This window comes from Myiozetetes cayanensis, unplaced genomic scaffold, assembly GCF_022539395.1.
Source record: "Myiozetetes cayanensis isolate MyiCay16 unplaced genomic scaffold, myiCay2020 scf13, whole genome shotgun sequence".
Lineage (NCBI taxonomy): Eukaryota > Metazoa > Chordata > Aves > Passeriformes > Tyrannidae > Myiozetetes > Myiozetetes cayanensis.
This window is the reverse complement of record NW_026086937.1, coordinates 16,488,654-16,514,671: the sequence shown is the minus strand read 5'-3', so window position 1 is coordinate 16,514,671 and position 26,018 is coordinate 16,488,654. Positions and strand designations below refer to the sequence as shown.

The following is a 26,018-nucleotide window of genomic DNA, read 5'->3' as shown; positions in this document are numbered from 1 at the left end:
TGTTAGTGTATCCAGGTCATCTGTCTATAAATCTATCAGCTATGGTGAAATTTTGCAGTAATTTCTTATTGGTTACAACCTAGATTGAGGCTGCCCATGTGTTTTTTAAAAGATGCTAAATCTTAGGCAACTTAATTTTTCTTGAATGTGTGGAAAATGAACAGGCTTTTGCAGTTCACTGGTGGGTGCCTGCAAGCCTGTGAGAAATGGAGTTAGATAAAGAGATCTCCTCTGCAGCTTTCTCAGGCTAATGTCTCACCCCAACTTTCGTTTTGTTTTTCACTCTCAGTATCTCTTTGCTCACCAGTGCCAGCCAGAAAAACAGGCTGAAGCTCACTGAGATGAAGTAGCTGGGTCACAGTGCAGAAAGTGCTGATGTGAGCTGTTTCTTAACAGGTTGAGCTGTTTTCCTACACAATCCTGTGGATGTGCTGAAACAATGGATTTTTCTTAGTGTATGTATGTACACTTATCTTGGATTAGGGCTATGGATGTACAAAATTGTTTATAATGGTGTAGGATTTAGCATTTCCTGTCCTATGCCTTCAAAAAATAGATAACTTGCTGTATTATAATGGTTAACAATTAATACTATTTCAAGATATTAGTTCAGATTATAACAAACATAAACCAGGTATGAAGCAGTCTGAAACTTCACTGTATTTAAAATGCCATAGGATTTAAATTCTGTGCTAAAGGGATTATATATTTACAATAAGACACTGATGGACAAAGCATGTGATGGCAGATCTGAATGGTTTTCTGAGCATAATTCTACATTAATCAGGTAATGTAGAGCTTTGTCTGGATCTCCTTTTTGTATATATGCTTTAGGTGGGGTGATTAAACTTGTCATGATGGAAGGACTCCAAAAAGAAGAAAAAAATGTGGTTAGAACAGTGAATGAGTTGGGTAATTTCTGTATTTTGTGAGGGGATTTAGAAGGTAGAAAGTGGACTTGAAAAAGCGAATTCTCAGGTGGAAGGCTTCATGATAGGCCAGAAAAAAATTTTAAATGATGACATAAAAGTAAGAAAATGAGAAAGGGAAAGGGTGATAGAAACTTCATTGGCAGCTATGTGGAGTCCTGGTTTAATTACAAAATATACGAAAAAGGCTCCAAATCCAAATTCTGGTTTTCCATATAAGAGAAGGATAGCCTCCAGGCATGCCTTTTCCTACCTTTAGTATCTAATACCTACCTTTTCCACCTTGGAACACCTAATTTGCCAATACTTCTTACAGTACCATTTCCCTGTTACAACTTCATTATTATCCAAGGATATAGAAGAACTTGACCTTGAGATCCTAATAAAAGATCTTTGGTATATGCCAGGCTGACAAATAGTGGTATGAAATGTTTATTCTTGCTTTGCTAACTCTGTGGTCTGTATGGGATAACTTTCAGCACAACATTAAAGGTTCAAGACAGAGGGGTTGATAAGAAAATGTGAGAGTCCACACACAAAGCAAGATTTTTTAGAATTCTTTTGGAGATGATATTCTGGTATTTGCTGGCAGTTTTGCATTAATATCATATATCTCCTTTAATTTTATTTTTCTGGTTATGCATATAAAAGTACACATATGAATAAAAGCTTGCTCTGCCAAAATGCAATTAGAATTTTAGCCTTAGTGATTACCTCTAGTCAAGAGACAACTATTGATTTTCTGGGGAAAAGAATACTCTTATTATGTAGAGGTTACAGTCCTACAAATTTTCCTAATATCACAAAATATTTTTCCATTATAAGTTCGGTAGGAAGTCGGAATAGAATTTTTTTTTTTGCAGTCTCTTTCTGTGACCTTCTAAATGAGTCTGTTTAATCTTGTATTTCTCTGCCTGAAGTATTAGTTCTGCAAGTTGCCTATTTGAAAAAGTTCAGTTCTTTATTTCTTGTATATACAAATGATCTCAGCTTCATGTGAAAACAGATTTTGGTTGATTTCTGTAGCTTATTCTTAAATCTACCACTGGAGAACAGTAGTCACAGAGTTAAAAGCCACCTTTTCTAAGTAAATATGGCTATAGAGCTGAGGATGTTCAAAAGCGTACTGTTTGAAAAAGGTTCCTCATAATCTTGCACAAATAGCTTTATTTCCCACAAGGCTCACATTGTGTTCCACAGTAATTGGGCCATAAATGCTAGTTTTGAAGGAAAACTTCATTTTTTAAAATCCATTTAATATTTTAGATAAAGTGAACAATCATTCAAGACACTTGAACTTCAGGTTGCCGTCCTGATAAAATATATAGAGATTTATTTTAAGAATTTACAGAACAAGCACAGCCTCTGCAGATAGAACTGCAGCAGTTGTGGCCTTGCCCACTCCTTGCCATGAGCTCAGATGTGCAGGTTGATGCCAACCCCCAGAAGGTTCCCACAACCTCAGACTGGCAAACAGAGTTTACTCCTCAGTGTTTATGTGTTTTAAAATACGGTTGTCTTACTTCTGGCATCTGCCCATTCTGGTTTTTTCTTTAGTGCTTAGAGCATAAAATATACAGGATCCACAGTTTCAAGGGGAAAGATAAAAGTCTGAGTCTCATGGCAAGGTGCTCCAGCTATTTTGTTGGAGCCACTGGAAATTTGTCATTTATTTCCTCTGCATTGTCACTGATGTATTGGTAAGTCGTAGGTACTGAATTAACTTCAGCTCATACTCCATAGAGAAAGCACTTCAGACACAATTTTTTGTGGGAGGTGATGGAGTGAAAGTGGAGTAAAAGTAATTAAAAGAACATTTACTATTACTCAGTAAATCGATTTTTTTTTTTTTTTAATGACTCTGGCTTGTGACTTGTACGCAGTCACATGCAGTGAGCTCTGGCCAAGTTACACAGGGCAGTGTGGCAGAACCCGACAAGTCTGACATATAGGGATCACAAGTATCTCACATACTGTCTGGATTTAATGTATCCTGTTCAGTTTCTGTGAAAACTCTTCAGATAACTTGGTAAGTTGGACTGTCAAAATGTTATTTAAATACTACTGATGGATGGCATTTAGGAGACAGGCTTCCCTTAAGCAAGATGTCTGGCACTCAGTAGTTATTGATAAAGCTTTTAATTATTTTATCTTTTAGTAATTCAATTTCCAGTAGTTTTCTCACTGTAATTTCGCCCCTGATCATAATTAAGTAAGCTTTCAGGAAAAAGAGATATCTTTCCCTGGGAATTTCCATCTAACAGCTGACACTGCTCTCCATGTGGAACCACCCTCTGTGACCCCCAGCTGCAGCTGGCAGCTGGAACTGGTCACAGGGCAGAACGAGGACTGACACTTGCCCTGAGATCAGTGGGACATATTTTAGGAAGAGCTGTGCTGCCAAAGCAAATGCTCGAGCGTCAGGGAGCTCCTCCATCGGCTTCCAAGCAATGGCTCAACAGAGAAGAAACCACACGTGTTTTGGCGAGTACTTAGGGGACCCAGGTGAATTTTAAAATCAGCCAAACGTGACACTGATGCCACATCCCAACAAATCCAGTTTGCTCTGCCCTTCTAATCTGGGGCTTCACTGCTGGCGTTCCCAGCTGAGGGGATCCGAGTGGATTTGCTCACCCGCAGCGAGCAGAATGATGTGTCTTGATTAAGGCTCATTTAAGTGGCTTTGTTTTGAGTAAATACAGCTGCAAGGGAAAGGTGCAGGCACATAATCTTGTCGGTGAATCATTATCAACTTTCACCGCTGAATAAATACAAATAAAGTACTTGGGAGGAAAAAAAAAGTGTTATTGGTCCAAGTGTTAGAAATTCAAAGGTGCTGCTTTAGCTAAGTAGGGCTGACAGCAGCCAGGCAGAGATTCATTGCACGACCTGAGGTCTGCTGAGACTATTCTAAATAAAACAAATAGGTTTTGCTTCATAAACAAGTGGATTCCCTATAGAGATATTTTTTTATGCCTTTGTATAGTCATGAGGGAATAATGAAAACATCCCTTGAGTCCTAATCTAGCATTAAAAAATATATGGTAGGTGCATTTTGGTTTGAATTAATGACATTGAATAATTTCTGGAAAAGGAACTAAATATCATACTGTCTGATGTATATATGAGCTTCTATAATTTAATATTTTCTATCTGACTAGTCCAGCTATATAGTCAAATATTTAGTAATGCATTTTGCACACAAGGTCACTCCATTTCTGTTCTGCTTGCACAAAAAACAATTCCAAAACATGGACTTCATTTTGATATCAGCTGCATGGAAATTACTACTATTTATGTTAATCAATTAGGAGAAGGGAATTAATACAAGAAATTGGTGTCTTCATGGAGTACTGGGACTACTGGCTTGGTTATCATAAATGATAATCAGTGGTATAGTGTGCCATGTTTTTCCTTTCCACTGCATGGGGGAAAGAGATGTTTCTAGTGGAGTCAATGCATTCACTATTCTGAGCTGATTTACCAGCACAACGTTATTTCCCTTTCAGCTTTCCTCTACCCTTTTCTTGGCTTCTAACATTCTCTTGTAGGGAGGATTGTCTCCAACTGTAGTCTGCTCAGTGTCTTTAAATATTGATTATTCTTCTTCCCAAATCAGGACACATGCTAACCTATTTCTTTCACTGACAAGTACAAACTTCTTTGTCTTTTGCTTCCATTCTTAGTGTGGGTAAAAATGGTTCTTCTGTGTTTTGCAACTGGTTGAATAATCTGATTACCTTTCCATGTATAAAAGAGGAGTTTCTCATCTGTAGCATTGTCCAGATTACTGTGAGAGTTGTTTTCAGGCTTAGAGGCTGTCACTCCCTGTTGTGTTAATTGGACTGTGAAAACTCTCATTGCCAGGAACTTTCTGAGGAAACGCTGAAATAGAATTATGATTAAACTACCTCAGTGGATAGACTGCATTTGGCTTACTATATAGATATACACACTCCTGACATATACACATGAATTGATTTTAAATTTGCTCTCCAAAGCAGCCTTCCTGTTTCGTGACCCAGCTCTTTTCTAAAAGTTGATCGTAATTCCCTCCTACAAGACTAGAGGTGAAATCCTGGTTCCTGCAATGGCAATGGAAACTTTTACACTGTAAGATGTACATTTTTTGCTGTATATAGCAAGAGACTGCTGTTGCCTTGAGGCTTTTTCCTCCAGCTCCTCCAACTGCCACTTTTGTCCACTGTAAGTGAACTGAAATGCTGCGCTGGGAACAAGGAGACACTTTTAACTGAATCTTTCATGTGCTTATTTACACAGGTCCTGAGTTAGCTGCACTATCCAAGCCATAAATATAATTTCAAGCCTTTTCCATATAATGAAAAGCTTTGAACAATCTGGAATATCCCTACTGGAATATCTTGAACAAGTGAGAGTAGATTTCCCAACAGTTAAGTCTTTAAGCTTAAACTAGATATTTTTCCAGAGTATGTGCTGTTCTCATTCAAACAATGATCTTGAGGATCACTTGTGTCAAGAGTGCACAGTCCATCAAGCTTCATTGTGTTACAGTTCATATGACATAAGTGGATCCTTCTAGCCTCAAAATCTGTCAAGGTATTGGAATGCACCTATTTTGTAACAACAAGTGTGGTCCAAATGTCAAAAACATTTGCTAGTTTTACTATGAGTTGTGCCCCTCAATTTATGTTTATTTATGATTTTGTCATTGGTGCAATGTTGTAGTTCAGTGAGAGCTTCTGCCTGATTTTGTCTTTAGCTGTTCATGGAATATTTGTACAGAGATAAAAACTTAAAACAGTTGAAGCTTCTGTATGATCAGCTTCATTTTTCATGCTACCATGAGGCTGAGGTTCTAGAATTCTAATAACTAATATTTCCTTTTGTTCCAGCTGTTGTTAAATTGGATTAGAATTTAATTTGGAACTCTTTTGTGTTTTCTCCTTTGGGATCAACCATATGGAAAATCATAAAATAAAATACCTTGCTTGCAGCAATGAAATAACTTTCAATAAAACAGAAAATATTGAAGCAACTTTACTAAATGACTAAAATTGTCCATATGAATTACAAATGATGCGTACATGAAATTTTAGAAGAGGCTGTCTAGACTTCCTGCAAAAGAACATGTTAAGTGAAGCTCTACCACTCAGCAGAGTAGAGCAGAGTACCACTTTAATCAAAGAACAGTTAATTCATTCACTCTTCTACATGTCAAACGATTGACTTGAAAAGAAATCCCTCCGTGAGGATGAATGATATAAAAATGAAAATCTTAAGCAATGATTTTTCTTTTTTTTTTTTTAGTAACAAGCGGAAGTTTCCAGTGAGAGAAATACGTGATTGCTCTAGAGAATAAACCACAAGTAAACAGGAAGTGGTGAGTGAGGGCTGGTTCATGGCACTCTTACTCCAAGAAAAATCTTAGTCCATTAGCAGCACCATTAAATCCAGCAGCGTTACTCTTAGGAAAGGGTCGTATTATGTTCTTATAAGTTGTCACAATCTGATGCTACAGGAACACAGTTTATAAGACAGCAATGAAACGTTTCCCTGTGGCTGCTCCTCTGCACATTCATAATACATCTGAAATACCTTTGGTTTTTTTTTAGATCTGTATCTATTCTTGGCTATGAGGTTTTGATACAGAATTCGCACAACATCCTGCATCCCTGATGTTTTGCACGGTGTTGTTCTCACTGCTCACCAACTGTAACTGTTTGTGGGTACAATTTCTTTATGCAGATCTAAGCACCGACGTGGTCAAAAGGTTAATATGTTGCAGGAAAGGAGGAAAGGGTTCCCAAAGGGTTATGAGCTTCCCTAAGGACTTCATAGCAGCCATGATATCTATATTCCTTTTAGATGGTAGTATTTGGCAATACACTTGCATGTTTAAATTATTAGATGTGCAATTTGCATTCCCCTAGTTTGCTCTCAAAGCCTTGCTGTTCTGAAGCAATCTACTGCTCGCTGACAGAAGATCCAGATTTCACTGCTCAGCCTCTGAGTATCTGGAAATGACCCTCTTTTCTCAAAGGTGGGAAATCATTCTGATTCCTGTACCTTAGAGCATCTCTTGCAAGCTGCCTGTTTCTGACTCCTTTACGTTTAGTCTCTTTACCACAAAACACAAAATCCTCTTAATGTTTTTGTTTTTTTTTCCCCCCCCCCCCAAAACTTACCTTGCAGTATTTTGGTAGCATGATATTAGCTCGCACTGGACTTCCTCCCCTGGAGCCTGGCATCAGAGCCCAAAGGAGGTCATTAATCTAAAAAAGTGTGGTGGTCTCATCCTGTTCTTTGTCAGGGAAGGACTCCTCGCTCGGTCCCGTTCCCGTGTGCTCCGCAGCCTCCGCCTGGAGCCCGGGGCTCCGGCAGCGGGATCGCTAATGGTCAGGAGTGCACAGCTCCAGCAGTGCTGTGTCAGTATCAGGAAGCTTTTACTGTGCCTGGGTTCCTGTCAGTGCTACTAATTCAATCACTTACATATGCAATAAATTCACATGAAAAATTAACAAATACCTAGCCAGCAGCAGTGCCCTCTGGTCGTTCTTTTTGCTTTCTCTTAAAATGGTTGGGTTTCACGGTGTCTGTATGTCTTTAGCATGTTCTGTATTTCAGCACTTGGTGAAAAAAACCCACTCTTTTATTCCTAAACAGCTTCTCAAAATTAATCCATGACATTATGTTATTTAGCTGTTATTTGTTATTTCTCATATATTATATATATATTACATATATAATTATATATATCTAATTATATATGTAATATATATATATATATATGTATTTCTAATATTTCTGATATCTTCCATCAGGTTCTCTTCTAATTACATCTGTATCATCCCTTGGACTAAAAGGGCCTCTGCAGATGTCAGGGTGAGGTATAGCTCAGCAGCTTACAGTGATCTATTCCACTCAATTCAAGATCTATTTGATTTTAAGTCTGTTTTCCATCTCTAAGATGCACTAGTGATAATTTTGAGTATCATTAGTAGTAATAGCTCTAAAGGAAGCGCAGCATAATGAGGAAAATAGACTAACAACTCATTTACCTTCCTAAACAGGAATCCCTAGGGAATTGAAGTCCAAGTGTCACATCTTTCGCTTTTTAACTCTTTTGAGAGATTGGTGATCTTCCCCAGAGAGCTGGTGTGGGCCTGTACAAGCAGTAGCCTGCAGCTGACACAGTCCAATGACAAAGAACTGCGTTCAAAACTGGGATCCCCTTAACGCAAAAGCGATGGCCTTTAGCAGCAGGTTTTGCTGAAACCGCCTTTCCTAACATAGCTTGAGAAAAGTGAATGTGTGCATCCTCCTCTGCCCATGGGGCAGGCTGAGATTTATACCAGCTGTTAAAGCAGCTGGTGACCAGAGTGACATCCAGGATGCCTTTGGCACATTCCCTGTCCTGTAGGAGTGCTCCAGCAGCTGGGGCCGTGTGTGTCTCATTGCTGCCTCAACTGGCAGGCCCCCTCTCACAGCTGCTTTTATAATAAACCATAATAAACCAAGAATCACATGGGCAAGGATGTGCACCAGGTAATATAAAGGTATTAATCTTAAATTGCCATATTCACTGAAGTGTTTCACCTGAATGTAGTTATGCAGACTAAAATATCTTAATTGTCTTGAAAATGCCTCTTTCTATATTTTGAATAGAAACCTCTTGTATCTGGGATTGTGTTATCTCTCTTTCAACTCACCTACCACTTCAGTTCTGTGGAGGGCACTGAATCCTGTAACATGCTGTTACACCAAAATTTCTGTGTGAAATCTGGCAAAAAGCTTGGATTCAAATTTAAAAATTATTTTAAGATGACTTTTTACTTTTATAAGGATAAAAAATTGGCTGAGGCATTAAAAACAAAAGTAGTCTCCTTAACTGGCTGAACATGTGTTTCTATATGTTTTAATACATCTGGATAACATCCTGGGATGATGGAAGTGCTTTTATTCCTCTGTCACTGATGGAAGAACATCGAAAATAAGTGCCTTGTACAAGTTCCTGTAGTAAATCTGTGGCAATGGTAAAGCGGGAACTTTAACTACAGAGAGACTGCCATAAACTTTGGAGGTTACTCCTGGATCCAGAAAGTTTCTGGACAGAACTTGCATGCACCACCACATACAAAGGGAGAGTAAACAGTTACAAACCCTCAAAGTAAGATTTTGCCTACTTCTACACCAGCTCTTTCTCACAGAATGAAGACATCCCTTTCGAGACTACTTTGAGGCAAGGAACAGTGACTCCCACTGTGAAAGATTCTTAACAATATCCCAATTGCACTGAAGTGAATGGTATCTTTATCACTGATTTTAGTGAAACCAGGACTTCAGGATTTCATTGGATGGGGAGCAGATGAACATAGAGTAGCATCTTTGTAAATTAATTTTACAGTTCATGAGTACATGCTGCTGTGGTCCTCTGCCAGTGCTTAAATATTAATAAGAAGGTGACACAGGACAGAAATCTGCAACAGATTTCCTCTGGAAATTATGCTTCTCATATTTCAGAAATAATTTTGCTACCCATAAACACAAATTCTGATAGACTGCCCAAAACTAAAGCTGGAGAGAAACAAATGGTAACCAGACACACTAAATAAATGCTTCTCCTATTAATTAGTGAGAACCTGAAAATATAAGTCAGAGTAAAATTAAGTGTAATGACTATAATACATTTATTTTTCCTTTATGAAAATAATTTTATTGAGGAGAAACAAATGACAAGTGTAGTTGAACCCTTAAGCAGTCATTTTATTGCTTTTCAAGAAGTGTCAGCTAGAAAGAGTCAAAGAAACCCATGAAAGAATTTGAACACTTAATTGTCTCTGACTAGTAAACACAGAGTATTCTGTAAAGTATTAGCAGGTCTTTGAGAGGTGTGTATTTAATTGTCAGCTGAAGTGAGAATACAGTCCAGCCATCATCTCATTGGTTTCAAAATAAAACATAAGCCAGAATGTGTTATATAAATATCACAGTGAGAAAATGAACAGTGCTAAGTTTTTTCTTGTAGATGAGTGTAAATGTTTCTTTTGTGCTCCTTGTGGACTCCTGTCCAAAAGAATGTGCAGGTGAAGTAACTACTTTCTTATCTTCTGAAATACTGGGTGGGATTTTAATTTTTAGAAACGTTGATTTAGCAAGAAAGACCAGCAAACAAAGACAGCCTGCTGGCAGTGATATATTGAAAGCACCATGCAGACATCAAACTCATCATAGTCGAAAAATAATCCTGTACAGTACTGTAAGCAAAGAATTCTATTTCCTTGAGAATAGAGCTGTAAAAAAGTCAGTAAAAACCTTACTATTCCTGTGTTTTGTATTTTCAGTTCTTCATGGGCATTCATAGTGTCCATGGGCACACTATGGGCATACACCTTAGCCTGACAAACTTTGGTTTCATTTGGTTCATTCAAAATTTTATTTCTGATATTTGGCAGTGACTACTTGAGGAAAATGCAGTAAAATTTAGTTACTCTTTGAGAACTATAAAACACTTTGGAAATAAGCATTCATTTTTTGTGTACTGGCAGGAAAAACTACTTAACTCATCAAGCCATCACCCTGTTTCCCTGCTCAGTAAATTTAGTGATATGCTTTCCAATATCTTTCTCTAGCCAATATCCAGTGATCTCACCTATTTGGAAACTCTTTGTTGGTGTGACTCCTGAAATTCTGAAATCTGAGTAGCCAAGAGATGCTCAGTAAACTGCAGTGAGCACTTCCAACAACCAGGAGCTGCAAGACTGTAAGGATATTACCAAACTGTGATGAAGTGTTCATGGACATCCATCAGCCTGATACATTGTGGGATGCAAATCACATCCATTATGATCTGAGATGGGGCAGGAACCCCAGCAATCAGATCCTGAAGTAGTTTCATAAGTCTGAATAAACCCAAAAATAATTTTCTGACTCAGTCTTTTACTAGAAGGGACGTAGGACTGACTCTAAGACGTGGTTCTGTGATTGACTTCAAAGAGAACAGTCCAAAGTGAGTTCAGTACTTTTTTCCTGACTGGGACTGGAAACCAGAGAACCCATTCTCTTGTTTAAGACCAATAATAACCATTGCATTTAGTTTTGGAGCACAGGAGGGAAAAGCGAGCTGGCAGTCGTATGGAGAAAAAGCCGTGTCCTGGCTCTGCTGAGGCCAGGGAAAATATCCCTCCTAGATCTGATGGATTGTACTTTAGATCCTCATGCACACACACTTTGGCTATTATTGAAATAAATTTAAGCTCACTGTTACACAGTGTTAACACAGCTGGTGATTCAAACCCTCAGTGCCTGCTTGCAGGGACGTGAATACAAGATGGTGAAAAGCTTCAATGTTTCCAGTGTGAACCACAGAGTTTAGCTGCATGGGGGAAATACATTTCCTCTGATTATTAAGGTTTTATATGAAGCAAAACTACGAGTTCAGTTGAGTGGGAGAGTTGATAAGGAAGCTGGCAGAGAGAGTATTCAAACTGTAGAGCTCAGCTCTACGAGTACTCAAAATGATGTTTTGGACTAGGCAAAGTGAGACTAATTTGTCACTGCCTGCGTGGGTCTCTTAGCAGGAGGTTAATGAAGCTGTGAAGGCAGTCAAGCCCTCTACAACCATAATAGGCAGACTTCTGACTTCTTGAAGTTGAGTATTTTGGTCTTTCTGAACAAGAATCAGGGTTTGTCTCTGCTGAAGTCAAAGAAATTTAAGAAGACTTCTGAAAGGCTTCAGAAGATGGTTTCAAAGAGGCAACTGAGAGGGGACCTCATCAGTTTGTATAAATATCTGAAGGGTGGGTGCCAAGAGGATGGAGCCAGGAAATAGAACAAGAGACAACAGGCAAAAACTGATGTACAGCAAGTTCCACCTGAACATGAGAAAGAACTTCTTTACTGTGCCATGGCCATGCACTGGAACAGGCTGCCCAGAGAGCTTTTGGAGTCCCTCACTGTAGATATCCCAGAACCATCTGGATGCAATCCTGTGCCTTGTCCTCTGGGGTGACCCTGCTGGAGCAGGGAGGTTGGACCAGGTGACCCACTGTGGTCCCTTTCACCCTGACCTGTTCTGTGATTCTGTGAAGACAGGGAGGATGCTGTTGCTGGGTTATTGAGGCTCAATCTTCTGGTCCCATAGGCAGCATGTCATACCAAATCTCTCATAAATTGATTGTGTTTCATCTTTAAAGTAATTAGGTTTTTTGCCTCCACTATTCCAGTTGGAAGGCTACTGGAAGTCTTGATTGCTCTAATGATCAGAAACCTTCTTCTAATTTCCAACCTAAATTTATTCACAGCCAGTTAATATCCATTTGTTCCCGTGCCAGTTTTGTCCTTAGCTAATTTAGGTTTTTCCATATCTGGTGTTTATCTCCCTGATGCATTTACATGCTGTGATTATGGTCCTGCTGAGCTGTCATTTTGTTCAACAAAATAAGCCAAAATCTTTTGGTCTGTTCTCTCAAGACAGACTTCTCCTTCATCATCCTTCTTTGGACCTGTTTTCATGACTCTCTTCTTACAAGATTCTCAACTGAAAATCTGCTAGTGGCATTGTCAAGTGGCATCATTATTGTACTGACTATTCTGGAAAAAAACCCTCTTCTAAAACTAGAACTGCATCTATCTTTTTTATGGATATATCATATTGACAACTTATAGCCATCTTGTATGTGCAGGTCTTTCTTCTTAATAATTTCTAAATGGTAGTTCATGGCTTAGGGTAGAGATTTTTTGTTATTGATGATCAGCAGTACACCGTGCCGTTAAATGTAATCGTGTTTGTATTGTTGAAGTACAGACAGTTCCCTCTGTACAGTGGCCCGAAACTCATCAGTACTGGTGATGTTCCCCAGTATTGACAATGTTTCCCAGCACTGAGTAATCAACCAATGTAGTCACCACCTTCCTGTTTCTGGTACATTTATGTGTGAAACATCAGGTATCGGTTTCAAAACGTCATCCACACAGACCTTCCCTATCAAACTTTCCTCAGTCTGACAGTCCTTTCTTTAATGCTCTATTTTTCATTTCCCCATGAATGAGTTTCTTGTCCTCTTTACAGATTTACTACTATTCTTTACTTTCTCCAGCTTCAATAATAATTTCTTTTGTGGCACCATAACAAATGCTTACCAAAGATCATATAGATCAAGGCAGTTACACCTCCCATGCCTAAACCCCAGTTACAATAACAGAAAATGCTGTCAGGGAAGCCTGACGTTATCTTTTCTTGATAAATGCAAACAGCATTTTTTCCATTTTTTTTTTTTTGTGTGTCTGTGTTTGTTTAATTTTCCCTAAAGCCTGTTCCCTAAAACCTTTAAAGATAGCCATGTGGGTATCTGGGCTGTTAGCTGTCTAACCATTTTTCTCACCTAATCTTAAATCTGGATATATTTGTTCTATTTGGATTCCTAACTATACTATAATGTATTTTCTGCCAAGTCTTCAGTTTAATATACCAGTTTGGGGTGGAGACTGTATAGAGTGCCTCTGCATGAGCTTTTGCTTCACACACTTGTAATAGCTGCAGAATTCATACCCTCATAACCATTTTGGGTTTGCACCATAAATCAGGTTATCCATAATACAAATGCCACCTAGAGTATGTTTTGCTTCTCCTCCCCCTTCTTCTTCACAAAATTGAAAATCTTCAGTGGTTGCTTTAACATACTTTAAAGATCTAAGTAAGCTTTATTTTAGGCAACTTGTACTTTTTCCTTCTGCCTTTGAGGAAGGAAAGGAAAAATGGAGATATCCATTTTAGCTCCATTCCCTGTGTGTTCTTGGCACAGCCTTAACAATTTAACAATTGAAAATATTAGTTCTGAAGCTTCTTACAAAATTTTTGCTCACTTTTTTTGAGATCCATGTTCCTAATATGACCAACACTTTTGGTTTTCTGTCTTTCCTGAACTGCACATAATTTTTTATTGTGAGTGCTGCAGGGATAATTATTCTTTCACTATTTCCATATAGTATTCAGCTGTTTTCTAATAATTCAGATTTCTTTGTTTATTGCACAGGTTCAGGCAATCCTGTGCATCCCTTCCAGTTGTATTTACCTTGCCACGTTGTGCAACGTTACCTGGATTGAGTGCAGTGGTAATATTAACAATGTTTTCTGCTACTCAGAACAAAATCAGCACTTCCTTCCTAGTTTGCATTCTTTTGCATTGTTTTCTCTATTACACACCATAATTTTCCTCTTCTCTTTTATCCAACATTCTTCCTTGTATTCTTTTTTCAAAGCCTTCTTAAAATTGTCCTGTTTCTTGAACAGTGTTAGACAACAAATAGCAAAAGATGAAAGATCTCATCAACATCTGAAGCCTGCGATTGGAATATTATATTCCTTGTTAAATTTCCATGAATAACAGCATGTCACATTGATGAGAAACCTGTCAAACCATATTTTTTATTTCAATAATCATTTCAGTGACATTTCTGTCGTTGCTCCTATGACAATAGTGTCCAAGGCCACAGTGAAGACTAAGGCCATCCTTCTACTTAACATAAATCTGTTCTTCTGCATAAAACAGACCTTCTTCTTCAGATCTTCCTATCAGGACTTTAAAAGGTTCTGACGGATTACTGTTGTATCAAAATGGGATGTTTACTCTCAGTCTTACATAATGTCTCAAAAAGCTTTTATTTGTTTTAGTCTTTGCTTATTCCTATATTAATATTAGCAAAATTGACTTTAGGTAACTCTGTGAAGTTAAACTCTAATATTCAGTGTTACTAATTGAGAAACATATCCTTATATTTCAGAGTAGGCTTAAACGGTCAAGTGACCCCTCAATTGATTTTTAATGAACAGTGAATAAGAGATCCTGAACCTTTTTCTTGATACATCTATTAGTTAGAAAATGTTGTATTTGAAAATGCACTTTGTGACAGCTCTCCTGCCCCTATCCAGGCCATGTGTACTCCCTACTTGACACTGTAACTTTGGAACCCAACTGGTGACGTTTGGAAAACAGGGATTAATGTGGAAAAGGATTGGAAGGAAATGATTCTTTTTTTCTTTTTTTTTTTTTTTTACATCAGTGTAATTTCCACTTACATGTAAAGGCAAGACACAGCTGATCCTAATGTTGGTAAGGCAAATTTTAAAGTTTGTGTCTCCGGCTTTTGAAAACTATTGAAGTCTATAAAGCCAAATGATTGATAGCAAATGAATGTCAAAATAATTCTGAAGGTCTCATTACTAAGTGTCAGCAAATAAGAGTATTTTAATTTTTTAATGTATTTTTTAACAAAGTCTTAATGTGATCAACAAAAGATTGTTTGTCTGAATTAATTGTGCAGTAGTTCCCTTATCACATATGGTTTTGTTGTTCTAAATGCATAGCTGTTGTTTTGTATGTTTATTGGAAAATGCTGTCCAAGGGTGTTGGTAGTTTGTATTAAATTCAGCATCCATATTAGGATAAGAGGTGTTTTAAGGAAATGACATGAAATTAACTCTCTAAGTTCCCAGAAGGCAGTAGACTGCTCTAAGACAAGTGAACATGAACATTTTATAGAGAAAGTCACAAAGACTGTAGCGTGGTCCTTTTTCTGTAGGTATTGCCAAAATAGACAAGCACGTGAGAAGAGCAGGTCCACGGGCATAGGACTACCCTGCAAACACGTTGTAGTGATTGTAGGTAAAAAGTCAGGTTGTTTTTTAAAGCTGGCTACTTCCCTTTTCGTGGTGTTCCCCTACAGTGTCCCAGCCCAGACGCAGTGTGCGAGCAGGGAGCTCTGCTGGCAGTAGAGTCCTCCACCACCAGTTTGCTTCTTCCTGCTCGTGGCAGTGAACTTCACTGCGGGGCATCTTTGCCTTGTGACCAAGTACTGCTGAGAGGTGACTCAGACCCTGTTGCTCACAGCAGTCATGACCTGGCTGGGCTTGGCTGCCCTACTGTTGGAAGTAGAAATGAAGCCATGGTCCAAATGTAGCAGGAGGCAAAACATCTCATGAAAGCCTTCAAACTCAGATAAAGAGGGGAAAATGAACAAATAGGAACAAGAGAGAAGCAATAGTGGCAAATCTGTGTGAGTGGCATGGCAGGCAAGGTGTACATCTACCATGCCAACCTGATGGAAGTTTAGTACAAAACATTTGTGAGGAACTGCACTAATACTGAGGCATGACTAACTGTGCAAACTCTGGGAAAATCACATTCAGGGGCTAATGTTAAACTTTCGTTGTGTTTTCTATTCCTGGGCATAGGCAATCTGATGAGACATGGGCTTTTTTTCCATTCAGTATAAGTTACTTTATATTTTAGAATTTACTTTATTTATATGCAAATAAACCATTGGAAGTAAAACTCATGTTCCAGTGACTCAGAATTTCAAAGGCCTGAGAGGAAAGCAATGAAATATTAGACTGTTTGTAATAATCCTAACCTGGTAGAAGAATTTGCTGAATATGCTCTTTATGATCCTTAGGCATTTTGTTGGTAATGCTATTGGACAATGATGAAAATGCATAACTACAGAAAGTGACCTCCTAGTTTACATGTCATGACACCTGATTTGGAAGACAAGTACTTCTTTCAGTTCTGCAGGATCAGCTATTTCTGAAATAGACTATGCAAACTTAAGACTCTGTGATATACAAATAACTAGTACATAATTCCTGTGCTGAGTAGATTAATTCCAAGTACTATTCCAATTTTTTTACCATTTTCATTTTTAACTATTGCAAAAAGGGTAACAAATTAAGCTGGATAGATGGTTTTAAATGGAACTGCTTTATACATCAACCTTTTTTTTTTTTAAGATTCTGGAAAATCAACTTGCTTAGAAACAAGGTTATTATAAATTACAAATTATTCTACAGATGAGTTCGTGAGACTGCATTTCCTAAAGGGAACTTTAAATTTGTCTATGTGGTTACTTTACTTTTTCATCCTTTCATGCATCCTGTTCTGTTTGGACAATTCATCTTGACCTAACTTGTGGACTTTATCCCAACCTTTTGTACTCCTCCTTTGCATAGAAAATTGTGACAGTAGTGGTAGAAAATAACACCCAGCATGATTCTTGAGTAAAGAGTGCCTCCTTAGTGAAAGCTATATAGTGGGTTTAGACTAACATTAACATAAATGTATGTCAGTGCTGGGGACTGTTGTTTTTCTATGTTTTGAATGAATTTAATTCCAGGATAGAGAGGTGGATCCTTAGTTAGTACGAGTTCTTCTTCATTTACACCCAGTAAAAATATACCATGTGCCAAGAATTTCTGAGCCTTTGCAAGATTTTCTGCTAGGCTCTTGTAAAACTCCCTAACAGCTTCAAGGAACACTCCTCTCTACCAGCATTGCAAATGCTCACAATTTGTGAGGTTTCGGAATGCGCTTCGCCAAACGCTGTATATCACCTACTTTCTTTGAATGGACTTCTTTCCATGAAAGGGAGCTCATTAATTTTAGCTTTTTTTTCATTTATAAGCAGTTCATAATCTGCTGTTCAAAACTCGTGAAGCTGTTCGTGAATTAACTGGAAAATATCAAGACAAAATGGAAATCATACCAACACACAGACTGCCCTACTGTTGAGAGTACTTTTAGAAAAGGATTTTAAATAAAAAAAATGATCAGTTTATCGTAAAAGAATTTTAGCTAGGCTAGGAGTTATGGTTCATTGCCATTACTAGGGATTACTTAGCATTCCAACCATGTGCCCATATTTTTAGAATTTTGTAGCTTGAAGTTATTAAGTTTATGTTGAACTTAACAGCTGAGCAGAGATGGAATTTAGCACTGAATTCAAGTTTATGTTGTGTGTATTCTTTGTGAGCTGTTTTATTAACCTAAAAATGCATATGACTTCTTTCTTATTCATAACTGGTGAATAGTTTGGGGTTCATTTATTTTAGGTAGCCAACAATATTACAGTATTTTTAATAGGTTGCCAAGTAAGTTGAAATGGGACTTGCATCTGCAGTGAATCCTGAGGTTGTTATGTTTCCCTGTTTCCTAGTGAGTTAGATGTGTCTTAAGTGTTGAGAAATCAGTGCAAAAATGTTTTTTAAAAAATATCTAGCAACACTTTTCAGGCCCACTAAAGCATGTGAAGCCCTTGAGGTTTCATCTTGCAAAGAATTTCCATGTGTGCATACTTATTTTTCTGTTGACCCACTACTTTCATACATGTACGTGCTTGAGAACTGAAATCTTCCCGAAATGTGAATGATGAATATGGGTTATTTCATGTAAATACGAAACGACAGTGGTAGACTATTAAATATCTTTGGTAATAAAAATCTCAACACAAGAATTAAGGGCATGAAGTTGATTGCCCATGCAATTAAAAGTTTAGGAGACAAACTATCTGATCTGGAAGTTGGCCAAGGCATCATGACTAACAAGCCTGTTCTTGCGAGAAAGTGCCGGAGGAACTCTGATAGCCATGTGTGGTCAAGATTTCTGCTTTGTCTAAATTAAGCCATCTTGAAACATAACACTGCTGTACATAAAACCCCATGCCAACATTTGGCAAAGCACTTCTTCTGTTCAAGCATTTGTGCTGGGGAAAGCTGACTATATACAGCATCAAGGCAAACAGTTTTGAAAGCATTTATTTTGAACTTCGTAGGAAGCCAAATGCTGCTGAAAATTATTGCAATTTACCCTCCACCCATTTATAGAACTTTCATAAAATTCAAAGGGAGGGAATGGTACCAGGCATATAATATACTGTAAAAACTTTAAAACTTCTTATTGTTGGTTGTGAAAATGACAGACATTTTAGAGCAGTGATTGGGGATTGAACTCAGCTTGTGTTCTGCTTCCATCTGGTCTGCTACTGTTTTGTTGAAGAAGATGGAAAACAGCACACTTTGGATTGCACACATTGTCCCAAGAGAGAAATACTTTCTCTTTCACCTTGTACAGTTTAGCATTTAGACCTAGTTCTTTTGCCTTATCTGTGAATCCCAGGGTGTGCTCCCGTATCCATCAGGTTTCATCCTGTCAGAGACTACATTTACTGAATTAAACAGGACTTCAGACATAACTGAAGGGATGTGTTTGTAGACAAACAATCTGTGCCCCTCATCTGAAGTTCTTTCTCATGCAAAAGCCTCACCAAGGGCTGAGGCTCCAGGAGGCAGCTCGTGCCTTAGGACCGATGTCAGTCCCTGCTCCGCTTTAGACGGTCACTGCATGAACCAAACCGATTGGTAAATAGGGCTAAATCAGAACTTAAGCTCATTATGGTGGTGAAATAGCTTTAAAAGAGCTCCCATGACACTGTATTGCATCCTATTTCTGTTTGAAGTGCTAGCCCTGTGGAAGGCAACCTCGCCTTTCTCCTCATTTGATGTGAAAGCGCGTGGTGCCCGAGTAACTCAGTAGCTGATCTCACAGAAAGGTACCTGGAAATGTTAAGACAGGACATACCTTCTTTTTAGATTTTTTTTTAAAAACTATCTTTGGAATTTGAGCTTAGGACCTCTGTTGTATTTCTGTGTTGTGAGGCTTCATTTGTAAAACAGTAAGAGGGAAACCTAAACCTGTGTCTTTGGAATGACTAAAGTGACTTTCTGGGATTCAGAAAGAAAACCAATCCAAGAAACTGAATCTGTACTATAAGCTAAGAATTAAGAAAAGATACACTCATTGTGGTCTGATGTAAAGTACTTCAGGTGCTGGACTTCAGCAGTGCTTAAATGCAAAGTATATTTCATGTACACTTGGAGAATTTATTGAGCTTAGTCAGAAATTCCCACTGAAGCTGATAATGCTTGATGCCTATTCAAGATAGGTCAATTCCCAGTCTCTGTAATTATGCTTATTACCTTGTTGCAGTTGTTAATGTTCTCCCCTTTCAGAAGTATTCCAAGAATTAGCTGAGTTACAGCAGGGTATCAGTAAAACATGGGCTCTGTAAACACCTTTTAAAGTAATTGGACTATGGAATTAATTCTGCAGATTTTACTTTTGCATCTGAGAACAAAACACTAGAAAAAAAAGGAAATTATGATTGGCAGATCCTACATTTGATCGCTATAACTTTCAAGAGTGTAGGAACAGGTGGCACATCACGTTGCATTTGGATGTATTAAGTTAGATGCTTAAGTACCCAGCTAAGTACCCAGCTAAATACTCCAGTTTCTCTCAAAGAAATGTAAGTTCTGTAAGTGTTCAGTGCTTTAAAAATGAGATTACTTTTGTTTAGAAGTCCAGGTACCGACTTACGTGTCTGACTTGATCTACCCAAATTTGGATGGTTTTACGGTTCACCTTATTTTAGATTGGTTGGTAATTGCAATTAATTTTCCCTCAATTAGTAGAAGTGTTACAAGAATCTTGGATATCGAGAAAGGACCTGTAATGCTTAGAATGTCCCTACATTCTTATTACTGTGTGGTTTGATACTGTATGGTAACTTTGATAGTTTATGTTCCAACATGGTTTAATAAACATTACAGTAGATCATTTCATTGCAAAGAAATTAGCCCTGTAGTGTCTTTGGCTGACTCACTTAAAGGCTTTAATTAAAGATATAACTAAACATCAAAATCTCTCCTAAGGCTTTAGGGTTTTTAGGTGTTATCTATTTGGGTGATGAACTCGGGTGGGTTTTAATTTTTAACAATGATAAGTGTGCTCAATAGGAATAGTATTTTTAGTTCAGGAACCTTTTAAGAGAATTTGGTTAGAATTTGGTTGTGTTTGGGCTAGAAAAATAAAAATGTTTTGAAAGAAAAAAATTAAAGGACATCACAACACAACACATCTGCATGTTTTGATCTTATTTTCCTATTGCAAGTTTGATTTTACCCTTTTAATGACTCAGAAAATTTAAAGTGCTGCCAAGCACCTCAAGATTTCATTAGATTTCCTTTTATATTTGTTGCAATCTATAACTCATAGCAAAGAACTTCTGCTTTCTTAAGGGTGTAAATACCTATTTGGCAATGTCCAACTCAGTATCATTAGTTATAGGATTGGTTTTGTGTTTTAACCTTATTTTCAGAAATAAATGCTAATACGTATACTCCCTCCATTGATTACATATCTTGCTCAAACCTGTTTGCTCTCCTATTACAAGCAGTATTATGACACATTATTTATCACTGTTGGATCAGATAACACAAACATGAAAGAGTAACTGCTACAATTCAGTTCTGGAGAGCAGTGCTGAATCAGAGTCCCCGCTTAACTCACGTATATCGCACACAACCCTGTGTCTGACATTGACTGAAGTTTAATGTCCCCAGTGATCATTCAGCAGATATTTAAATGCTGTGCAGAATCACACCAAACAGAAGTGGTCAGCTTGCACTTGGTAAAGCTGCAGTTTCTCTGTAAACAGCCTTAATACAAACACCACCACATGCAAGGCTGGTGCCACTGTACGTGATAAAAGCATTTCATCGTTCCTGGCAGTGAACAAAAAGCCAGATTGGGTCCAAAGCAAAGAAATGTATTTGGGAGATCAGTGTAAACCTTTACTCCACTTTGGCACTTCCTCCTTCAAAACAGGCTTGGCTTTCCAAGGAACAGCTATGTGAAGGAGAGCGGGAGTCAAGGTTAAAGCCATCACGTCCAAGACAGTTGTATGTTTTTATCAAGGAGAGGCGTATTCTGCCAAGGCGATGTAGGATCAATAGGATCATGAGAAAATATTTCTGCCTAAAATGTTAGTCTCTTAGCCATGTGTTTGAATTCATTCTACAAAGTCATTCTGGGGCTTAGCAAAATCAATCCTCAACCCGTGTTGGGAGGGAAGAATACAAATCCATCACCTTTAAACACAGTGCACTGTGCAAATCGACGGTTTTAGTGTGGTGTGAAACCTTTGCAGATTTTGCAAAGCAAGTGCTCTGTCTTTTCCCTTATTGTTTGCCCTTCACTTGACATACAGGAAGAGATGCATCAAGAGGATGGCAGGAGACATGTGTCACTTAAGGCATGCCATAACAATGTTTGCCCTGCAATACTCCCTTGAATCTGTTTGAACAAGCAGGCATCACACACGGATAAATACACACAGAACTTCACCTAGTTACAAAGTTGACAGAACCCTTTTGCCATCCTCCCCCTCGAGCAGCGCCAGCCCCAGGCAAGCTGCTCCCTTTAGCCCTGAGCTGGAGTGCCACGGTCACATTGCACCAGGTCACTTGTTGCACAGTGCCAGGGTGGCATCTCCCCTCCGCTCAACCCACTGAAACTTCACCGAGCCGCGATTCAGCGGAGCCCGTTCCGAGGCTTCCCCTCTCCATCCATCCTGCTGGGAGCCGCTTACCTGCATGTGTCCCTGGTACATTCTGCTCTGGTTGCTTCAGCTGCCCCTCAGGCCGACAGGTTGGGTGTGCGCTGGGGTTGGGGCACTTCTGCTGGGGCGCTCGACTAAAAGAAAGGAAAAAAAAAAAAAAAAGAAAAGAAAAAAAAAAAAAAAAAAAGGCTAACCCCGAAAGAGCTATTTTTGGCAAAAGCTCAGTTTGTCCTGGCAGCTCCTGTACTGGTTTCAGTAACCCAGAGCTGCTCGCTGCGCTCCTCTCCCCTCCGCGCCTCTCCGGCTGTGTTTCCCTCTCGGATGCGGAGCTGCCAACTGCTCGGGAGCTGTTCCCGCTGGCGGGGTGCTGGCGAGGCGGGCGGACCCGGGCGGACCCGGGCGGACCCGGGCGGCTGCGGGGCCGCCGGGCGGGAGCTCCGCGGGGCCGCCGCTGCTGCCGGGCCTGGCCCGCCGCCCGCTCCGCTCCGCTCCGCGCCTCGTCCCGCTGCAGCCGCCCCGGCCTGGCGGCCCCGGCCCCGGCCGCCCTCCCCCGCCTCCCGCCGCCAGCCCCGGCCTCCTTCCCTCCCCTCCCCCTTCCCTCCTCCCTCCTTCCTTCTTCTCCTCCCTTCTCCCCTCCTCCTTCCTTCCTTCCTCCCTCCCTCCCTCTCCCTCCCTCCCTCCGCAGAGCAGCATCCAGGGAACGCGCGGAGCCCCGCGGCCACCGGGCGGAGCCCGCCGGGGTCCTGGGGGAGCCGCGCTGCCCCGGCCCCACCGCCCCGCCGGGGGCTGGCGGCTCCCACTGCTGGCATTAAAAAAAAAAAAAAAAAAAAAAAAAACAAACCACGAAAAAAGAAAAAAAAAAAAACGGGGAAAAAACCCCTGCTAAAGCATAACAACAACAACAACAACAAAATCGGAGCGTCCCGGAGCCAGGACGCGGCAAAACCTGGATGTGGCACACGGAGCCGCGAGTTTTACCTCCCCGCGTGGAAGGAGAGGGACCGCGCAGGGAGCGCATCCCGGGAATGGTCGCTGCCTCCAAAGCGGGACTCGCTCCCAGCCCTTCCCCGCCGCTCCCCGGCCGTAATTAGCCGGATTTCAGTGATGTACTCGCGCCGGGCCCTACCTTGAGCTGTGCGTATGAAGAGCAAACGTGATGGGTTGTGATTCCCAGAAAAGATCAGGAGACTCTCATTCCGGCTCGATAGCATTGCTTGGTAGCGTTTTTCAGCACTTACCAAAGACACTGTTATATAGGCAAAAATCTGGCACTGGCCCGTACGTGCAAAATTCTGACCTTGCAAACTGGCACAACAGGCCTGGCTAAATCCTGCAGGAGACACTTGCATCATCTTGGATCCAGCTTTTTTTCTCCTCTTCCTATAGCTCAAACCTTAAACTTCTAATCTACTAAAAGGAGCAGCTGCTTCAATTTCATTGTAAATTTATGTCTTACGCAGTGTATCTATACTCAGTAGCGCCTGGAATTTGCTAGATTTTGTAATTTCTTGGCTCAGAGCTCCCAAGTTTTACTATTAAACTGTGCAAAACTTTATGATGCTTTTGATAGACCAGAGCAATCCAATCTCAAACATGTTCCAGTACTAGAGCAATGCAAAATAGATTTCTTATTCCTGAAACCAGCACATTTGTATCATCACAGCTCTCATTTCAGCTGACTAAATAAGCCTTTTTGAACTGCTCCCATTCAGCTAAAACATGGAGTTTTGCAGAACACGACTTTGTAAAGTGCTCAGTGATGGCACAAGCAAAATCTATCCAATTATTTTTTTCACTTAAGCTTAAGGGTTTTATCTTTTAGATAGATAACAAAAGTGACAGTTCTCTTACATCCAATGAATATGTATCCAGCTCACTGAGATTTTCAGAGCAGCCGAGGACTTTAGCCACGTATCGATGATAAAAGGAAATAAGAAATGAGTATTTTTTGTCTAAATCCCTCAAGCTGCTTTGAAAACCTCAATTAAGAGCTGATGAGCTTAAAATATTTCTTTGGGATTGTCCATACATGTTAGACATGTATTACTGTAAAACTTCACTGTGTAATACATAAGGTGATTGCACTTAGCTGGAAGTATCATATTTGAATTTTGTCGTTTCACTTAATATACAAAATACAGAGTACATATTTTGCAGAAATAAATATCTGGTTGACTTTGTGCTCAATTTAGAACAAAGTTTAGGTCTAGGTGAAAAAAAGTGAGTCCTATTCAGACCTAGAGCCCTGGTGCCTTTGCTGTTTGTTGAACAGAGATTTATTAGACTCTTAAGCTTTTAGTAATCTTGAAGGTGCACTTTTTCACTCTGGCTACAGTAGATCCAGATTATCCATTCCTGTGGTAGTGTGCAGGTTTCTATAGTAGCTGAATGTTTCTAAAGCACTTGAAAATGTCCTTTCTTTATTGTTGCGTTAAGTAAAGGCTTTTGTGTTTTTCTCAGTGGGCAAGCTGGGTGAAATTTGTCAGCACCAGTGTGCAGCATTACTTATTTTTTCTAAATCTAAGAATATGCATAATAATTTAAGTTTTTCCTACAGAATATGAAAAAGTCCACTTGTAGTAAGGACAACTGTTAAATCGGGAGTAATTATTCACCCTATTTTATTTGTTATTTGTAAATAGAATTCATCAAGATCCAAATGTTAGATATGAGACTAATAGTATAGTGTGTATTGGAACAAGAGTTTTTCCATAATGCATCAGAAGCAGGTGCATTCATTTCACAATTTGTTGATGCAATGACATATTGATGTCACATTTTGGCAGGATTTGACAGATCCAGTAAAGCCAGATAGATCCGGCTTTTGCCTTTTTCCTTACCAGGGGCTAAATCACTTGGCAGTGGTCAGTGAGAAAGCTGGCAAAGCAGCAGTTGGTGCAGAGGAGAGATGGAGGGAGATGGATGCGGAGATGGATGGATGGCAGGGGTTTCTGCTTAAGGATCTGCTCTTCAAATATGTTTCAGTCCAAGCCACACTCGCAGTGCTGTGCTTCCACAGGTGTAAACTCTGCCTTTGCTCTCTCTCTTCATGAGAAGAAGTTTCAGCAAGATTGTTTCCATCTAATCTGGAATCAATGCATTATATTTATTGCTCAGTTATAGTGCAATTTAAAAAATGCAATGATGGGTGGCACAGAAAACATTGACGTGTAGTTCTGTACCATAAATATAAAGGCAGGTTCTTTACAGCTTAGAAAAAGATGAGTGCCACGACCCATGTTCTTTGTGACTCTGCTCTACTTATGGATGTGAAAGTCGGTTTTGTTACAGCGCATATTTAATCACACAAGGTTCATTTGCCTAAAATGCTCTGAAAACATTTTTCTATTGTGGTCCCTTTTGGTCTGTTTGTGCAGTTGCATTAATATTTGAACCAGTGATGTCTGTGTGCTATGAGCTGTCTAAGATTTGTTGTTTGTTATGGCAAAAATGGGAAAAGTCATGGTAGAAAATAGGAAAGTCATAATGTTTGTTAAGAAAAAGAAGAGTCACCATATGGCTCAACAGATTTTAATTAATATTAAATTGCCAGGGGAAATTCTGAAGAAAGTCAAATAAAAATCCTTTATTTTACAAATAAATGCTCAGATTTTGTTTTCAAATACATTTCTGGGGCTATCAGGAATCCTGAAGAGAGTAATGGGAGTGCAGGGACAGTTTTCAGAAACATAAAGTGCATAAGGTGTTTTTGGAGAATCTGGCAGCTACCTAGTTACTGTCAAAACCCTGATACTCAACTCCCCCTGGGAGGTGGTAGATATTACGTTCCTTTAGGCCTTACTGATGTTTATGTCATCCTGTAAATTAAAAAAAAAATACTTTTAAATCACTGCCTCTGAAACTGCTCAAGACAATGCA

The 26,018-nt window shown here is 39.3% G+C and overlaps 1 protein-coding gene across 5 annotated transcripts in view; it reads right to left on the bottom strand.

The window, feature by feature from the left end:
• PEX5L (peroxisomal biogenesis factor 5 like) overlaps positions 1-22,576 on the bottom strand; it is a 109,057-nt gene extending 86,481 nt beyond the window's left edge. For 2 of the 5 annotated variants that reach the window (XM_050308525.1, XM_050308528.1), the window contains exon 1: positions 22,170-22,576. In XM_050308525.1, the coding sequence (XP_050164482.1) occupies positions 22,170-22,190 (21 nt within the window). In that variant the 5' untranslated portion in view covers positions 22,191-22,576. The remainder of the gene's footprint in view (positions 1-22,169) is intronic. The other 3 variants (XM_050308526.1, XM_050308529.1, XM_050308530.1) reach the window with 2 other exon arrangements.
• Positions 22,577-26,018: the final 3,442 nt, after the last annotated feature.